Source organism: Ostrinia furnacalis, unplaced genomic scaffold (assembly GCF_004193835.3).
Source record: "Ostrinia furnacalis isolate ACB-3 unplaced genomic scaffold, ASM419383v2 OfSCF1316, whole genome shotgun sequence".
Classification (NCBI taxonomy): Eukaryota; Metazoa; Arthropoda; class Insecta; order Lepidoptera; family Crambidae; genus Ostrinia; species Ostrinia furnacalis.
In genome coordinates this window covers 42,212-48,697 of record NW_021131555.1, presented here as the reverse complement: position 1 = coordinate 48,697, position 6,486 = coordinate 42,212, and the positions used below count along the sequence as shown (strand labels likewise).

General features: G+C 40.3%; 1 protein-coding gene across 1 annotated transcript; it reads left to right on the top strand.

Annotated features, from left to right (window-relative positions):
- Positions 1–109: 109 nt before the first annotated feature.
- LOC114352308 (dynein beta chain, ciliary) lies at positions 110–6,476 on the top strand (the record flags this gene model as incomplete). The annotated part of the gene is made up of 13 exons (XM_028303854.1): positions 110–241; positions 539–671; positions 1,056–1,282; positions 1,371–1,494; positions 1,611–1,747; positions 1,835–2,030; positions 2,109–2,282; positions 2,360–2,428; positions 2,508–2,690; positions 2,918–3,091; positions 3,556–3,704; positions 5,750–5,944; positions 6,285–6,476. Coding segments are annotated over 13 exons (1,993 nt in total), but the record flags the coding sequence as incomplete, so codon positions are not given.
- Positions 6,477–6,486: the final 10 nt, after the last annotated feature.

Sequence of the window (6,486 nt, the reverse complement as noted above, 5' to 3'; positions counted from 1 at the left end):
CGTCTTTCGGCTGAAACGATTTAACTTACGTCATTGAAACGAGAGTCATATTGTATCAGAATTTCGTTGCCCTATAATCTGGAATTTATAATTAACCGACTGTTTTTAGATGGCAAAAGTATACAGACGGCGAGGCACCAGAGAGAGACAAGTTGCCTGGCGAGTGGAAGAACAAGACTCCCTTACAACGCCTTTGTATCATGCGGGCGCTGCGCCCCGACCGCATGTCATATGCCTCGAGGTAAATTACATTGATTAATTGAATATTAAAAGGTACAGGACAAAATCAGTTAACTGCCTCGCGTAAAAACCCACGTCACGGTATTGTCCGGACTAATTATTTATTACCTTTTTGAACTCGATAAACTTTTGGATTTTGAATCGCAATACAGTCTGTCTGAAGATTTCCAGTTAATTTATTGTTCTCTGTCAGTCTTACATAAAAAGTTATGGAATTTGCACACTATATGACCCACTTTTCACTACATTTGATGGTAGATATTTTAATGCCTACTGTAATCAATGCAACATTATTTAGTACGTTCTGCGAAGAGAATCTTGGCACGAAGTACGTTGAAGCACGAACTCCTCCGCTTGAGATATCGTACAAGGAAAGCACCTCCACCACTCCGATGTTCTTTATCCTGTCTCCGGGAGTCGATCCTCTAAAGGTAGACTGTAGTTTTTGATAGATGTAGAGTAGATTATGGAGATCGTATGTAGAGTAGTTAGTTAAATCTTTTTTAAGTAAGTTATTTTAGTTAATTGCTCGTCAAATGTCATTAATCTGGTTTTACAAGGATTACATAGTAGGTAACTTATGTTTAGCAAATGCACCAACGTATACATTTTATTTCGTTTTTTAAATATTAGAATACCTACACATTTTCGACATTATTAACCTCATCCTTACTTTGAGAAACGTATTAACACAAGATCGCTGATAATGTAATGTCAAATCACGCAACCAACACACACGTTACACATTACACGAGTCGAAGAGCGCCTTAAAGACTTGACTTTTAATTCCAAACACAAACGCTTAATATTTTCAGGATCTAGAGAAGTTGGGTCGCAAATTAGGCTTTTCTACCGATAAGAAGAATTTCCACATAGTGTCTCTGGGTCAAGGCCAAGAAGTAGTAGCCGAGGAGGCGATGGGAGTAGCCTCCGTGAACGGACACTGGGTTATCCTGCAGAATATCCATTTAGTAGCCAAGTGGCTTGCTACGCTTGAGAAGAAAATGGAGGAGACATTTGAGAACCCGTTGCCCGAATACAGGTAGATAAGTAACCGATCGTGACGTATAAATAAATTGTAAAGGGTATTTAATTATAGACAAATACATGACAATGGCTATTCTTAACAGGTTATATTTGAGCGCTGAGCCAGCGGCATCAGCAGCATATCATATTATCCCACAAGGTATTCTAGAGTCTGCCATCAAAATCACCAACGAGCCGCCCATTGGGATGTGGGCTAATTTGCACAAGGTGAGTGACATCAAGCAAAAATACAGTAACATTAAGTCGGCCAAAGCAGTGATGATTATTATTGAAATTTACTGTGAAAACAGATGGTGGTCTTCTAAATTTATTTTGACTTTCAGTCTCTAGATAACTTCAGTCAGGAAACCCTTGAGATGTGCAGCAAGGAAGCAGAATTTAAGTCAATTCTCTTTGCACTTTGCTATTTCCACGCTGTAGTGGCTGAAAGACGCAAATTCGGCCCACAAGGCTGGAACAGGTAACGCCAATGAGATTACCTAATAAGATTTTTTACAAGAAAATTGCTAACTGAATGTCTAATTGCTTTTATTCCTTTCGTGAACAGAGTGTATCCATTCAACTTTGGTGACCTTACCATCTGCGTGTACGTTCTGTACAATTACCTAGAGGCAAACCCAAGAGTGCCATGGGAGGATTTGCGTTACCTTTTCGGAGAGATCATGTACGGTGGCCACATCACCGACGACTGGGATCGACGTCTGTGTCGCACCTTCTTATTGGAGTACATGCAGCCAGAGCTGGTAATAACCATGTGAATTACAAAAAATAAGTAAATAAACGTTATTTAATCAATGGTTAATATTACACTTGATTTCAAGGTTGACGGAGAAAATCAACTAGCACCAGGCTTCATCTCGCCTCCGAATTCTGACTACGTTGGCTACCACGCTTATATTGACGACTACCTGCCTGACGAAACGCCCTACTTGTATGGGTTGCATCCTAATGCTGAGATTGGATACTTGACCACCGTATCTGAGCGACTTTTCAAGGTATGATCCTCGTAACTCTAAGAATGAAGGACATGAATCTGATGCATTATATCTAAGCTTGAAATAATCTTTTATAGGTCGTATTTGAAATGCAACCACGTGACGCCGGTGCTCAGGCTGGTGGTGGTGCTACAAAGGAAGAACTGGTAAAATGCCTTAAATATTTTCTAAACAGTTTTGTAAATTATTCTTTATTATTTGAGCAACTGCATTGTTTGTTTTTAGGTGCGATACATTCTAGATGATATCTTGGATAGGGTGCCAGAACCATTCAATCTTCAAGAGCTGATGGGCAAAGTGGAGGAATTGACTCCATACACCATTGTGGCACTGCAGGAATGCGAGCGTATGAACCGTCTCATGGGTGAAATACGCAGATCGTTGAAGGAGTTGGAACTCGGACTCAAGGTGGGATAAGCTTTGCTTCTTCATATTAGCTTCGTTGAAACATCAGAAATTTTGTTACTCTTTTACGCAAAACTGCCGTACTAAGTTGTCACTGTCCTTGCTTGCTGATATTTTTTGTTTGGTCTAACGTTTTCGTTTTACAGCTGTCTATAATGCTTAATATTCCTATGATAATATTGAAATAAAACTTAACTGTAAAAGTTTGGGTTTGCTTCATAATATTCCAGGGTGAGCTGACGATCAGCAGCGACATGGAGAAGTTGATGGAGTCTTTATTTATGGACAATGTGCCGGATTCATGGACGAAGCTGGCTTACCCCAGTCTCTTGGGTCTGGCTGCTTGGTTCTCTGATCTCTGTCTCCGGTTGACCGAGCTCGAGAACTGGTCTGGAGATTTCAATGTATGTTCTCCTTCAATTTACTTTCATAAAAGTTTTTATTGCTAAGCTTTATGATATTTCAGTCGAATGTGACTGTAAGCATTGGCTTCATTAAATCTGCATTATCATAAGTGTAATGTAAAAAACAGGTTTAAAACTTTAAAAGTAGAGTCAACTTTTCTTTGAGCACTGTTATTCAGCAATATGACTGTATTATGTGCTTATTGCAAAATCAATCTGCAACTTTATAGCTTGTGACATCCCTTGGTAATTATAGGAGAAGGCGCTACTACGCTTCATTGTTTTTTACTTAGTATTTGTTTTCTTTATTTTGGCAATATAACTATTACTACGTGGTTATCGCAAAATCAACCCGCAATTTCATAGCTTGTGCGACAGCCAGTGCTGTTCCTATTAAATTAGCTAGAGGATGGAGTATGGAGTTTTATAGTTTGTAGCGTTACTAAGTTTGTCGTCTGGCACAGTTGCCGCCCGCGGTGTGGCTGGCGGGCTTCTTCAACCCGCAGTCGTTCCTCACGGCCATCATGCAGCAGACGGCGCGCAAAAACGAGTGGCCGCTCGACAAGATGTGCCTCAACTGTGACGTCACCAAGAAGAGCCGCCAGGACTTCAAGTAAGACTTTATGAAAATTTTATAAAAACATGCTTTGATTAGTTTTTAGATTAGCGAAAAACACTGAAAGAAGGCTCAGGGCCGATTTTGATATAGAACCAAAACTGCACTGAAACAAAATAATTCTGAGAACTTATTGTGATCACTTTGTTGAACCATTATTTACTTGAGTATCAAAAATCATACCCTATTTCATCCCCTTTTAGGTTTACCTACTTAGGTGGCCTATTTGCTTTTCCCAAGTTCCGAATATCTTATTAAATATAACCAAGTAACCATTTAAGTTGTTTGGTAGTGGATTTGGTGGAGTGAACTACTACACTAGTGAAATTGAAATAACTAATGAACTGAAGAGCTCCTAGTCGCGCACAACTTTTTGCAAAGAAGGACCAATGAAAAGGGTCCTACTGGGTACTTAAATAAAAGAGTGGACTGTATTTCGATAGGGCTGGTTTAATAGCCGTTTACATGTAATGGCTAAATAATGTAATAGGTACCATCAAAAACAATACTTGTCAAAAAAACCAAGTCTCGCAACTCAGTTGTTCTACGGTAAAAAGTTGTGAGATCCATGTAATACCAAGTCCAGGCCAGGAAATCTTTAACGTTTTACATAAATATATTGACTTGGCCATCGCATGAAAACACGTGTAAATTAAATTATTTAGTGCGATGGCCAAGTCAATAATTTATGTAAAACGTTAAAGATTTCCTGGCCTGGACTTGGTATTACATGGATCTCACAACTTTTTACCGTAGAACAACTGAGTTGCGAGACTTGGTTTTTTTGACAAGTATTGTTTTTGATGGGATCTCATTTCTTTTTGTATTTTGTAGACAGCAGTTATGTATCTAGAAAACTGGACCGAAATTGAAAAATTTTACTCGACTTGGCGTTTGCACTACTGTGCCCCCAAATATTTTAGTTTTTCCTTGATTCATACACCAAACGCTACTTATATTCCAAATTTGAAGCTTCTAGGTCTGCTAGAAGTGCCTTAGAATTTTGATGATCGGTGAGTCAGTCAGTGAGTCAGTGAGTGACAAAATTAAGAAACTTTGACCCGTTATAATTCTTAAACTACTGGTTCAAATTGAATGAAATTTGAAATATACCGTGTCTTTACAAAGCCTGCATGGTTACTGAAAATTCAGTCTTCTAGTTTAATCCACAACGAAGTTACAGGGGGTCGAAAATGGCCTGAATTGCTTCGAGAAAAGGATGGTACGGCCGTGCCGCTTTTTTGCTCGACTCGACAGATAAAAAAATAGGTTTAAGTACTAAACTACGCGACGTGGTGATACAAAATGGCGATTGCGAGTTGGAGGTCCGAACGAATAGTACGTGCGATGTACAACTGGGGGCCCAAGCGAGTGTGTGGCACACTCGGCGGGCGGCGCGCTGCTCGTGGTGGCGGGATTCCTCCCGCACCGCCTCCCGTGCGTCAAAACCGATCCGCGACAGTGAACATTCAAATTTTCAAAGAATCTGTGTATTAAGCTAAGCGTCCACTTGTCGGTATCGTACGCAACGGACGCATCGTACAAAACACATCGTATCGGATGTGCGATGCGTAGTTGCGTACGATGCGGACTGGTGGACGCACTTATGAGTTTCTATACAGGGTGTTAGGTAAATGGGTATATGAGCCGACACTAGCCCATGTTAACATGGGCATATAAATGGTATGGTGAAGTCAGAAAATTGATATCTTTATTATAATTATTTAAATTTTCATACAAATCGGATATTATAAAATGTATGTTGTATGAAAATTTAAAAAAATTAAATGATGATATTTCTGACTTCACCATACCATTTATATGCCCAGGTTAACATGGGCTAGTCTCGGCTCATATACCCATTTACCTAACGCCCTGTATAAATAATACTACGATCCGTTGCGTGCGATACTCGTACGTCCGAGCGTACGATACCGACATGTGGACGCTAGCCTTTACGTTTCTTTAGTTACTTTACCGTGTCTGAGTGACTATTGAAGCTAAACAAGATTAATTTAAGATACACTTTATGTGTCCCCCAGTGCTCCACCGCGCGAGGGCGCCAACATCCACGGCTTGTACATGGAGGGCGCGCGCTGGGACACGACGGTGGGCGGCATCGTGGAGTCGCACATGATGGAGCTGTTCCCCGTCGTGCCCGTCATCTACATCAAGGCCGTCACGCAGGACAAGCAGGACACGCGCAATGTGTACGAGTGCCCCGTCTACAAGATCCGGTGAGTGACAGTTGAAACGTATTACTGGTATTACTCACTCGTGCGGCTTGTTATATTTAGGGTTTAGAAACGAATAGAAACGTTTGTGTACCACATTGGTCGTAACCAACGCGGCTTAGGTTGCTCGACTTTGGTGATTACCACACCACCACTTAGCTACAAGAACATTTTTTAGCATGTCTTTAGGTCGAAATGAAATAACAAGTCTCTTCAAGCTTGGCAATCTAATGCGTAGCTAATAGCTATACTAGCTAAGCTAACATTTTCAGATGTTTTTGTTTGGTGATAATAATCTGTAATGGAGCAACGTTTATAAAAATATATTATTTTTACTCCTTAGCATGCGTGGCCCAACCTTCGTCTGGACTTTCAATTTGAAGACCAAAGACAAACCGACTCGCTGGACTCTGGCTGGCGTGGCCCTCCTGCTTGGCGTCTAAACCCGTGCTTATAGGGCTACTTATTTATTAATTTATTTTTATTCTAGTTTTAATTTTATTACGCTGTTTTATTAGATTATTACAAACGATCAAATCAAAACG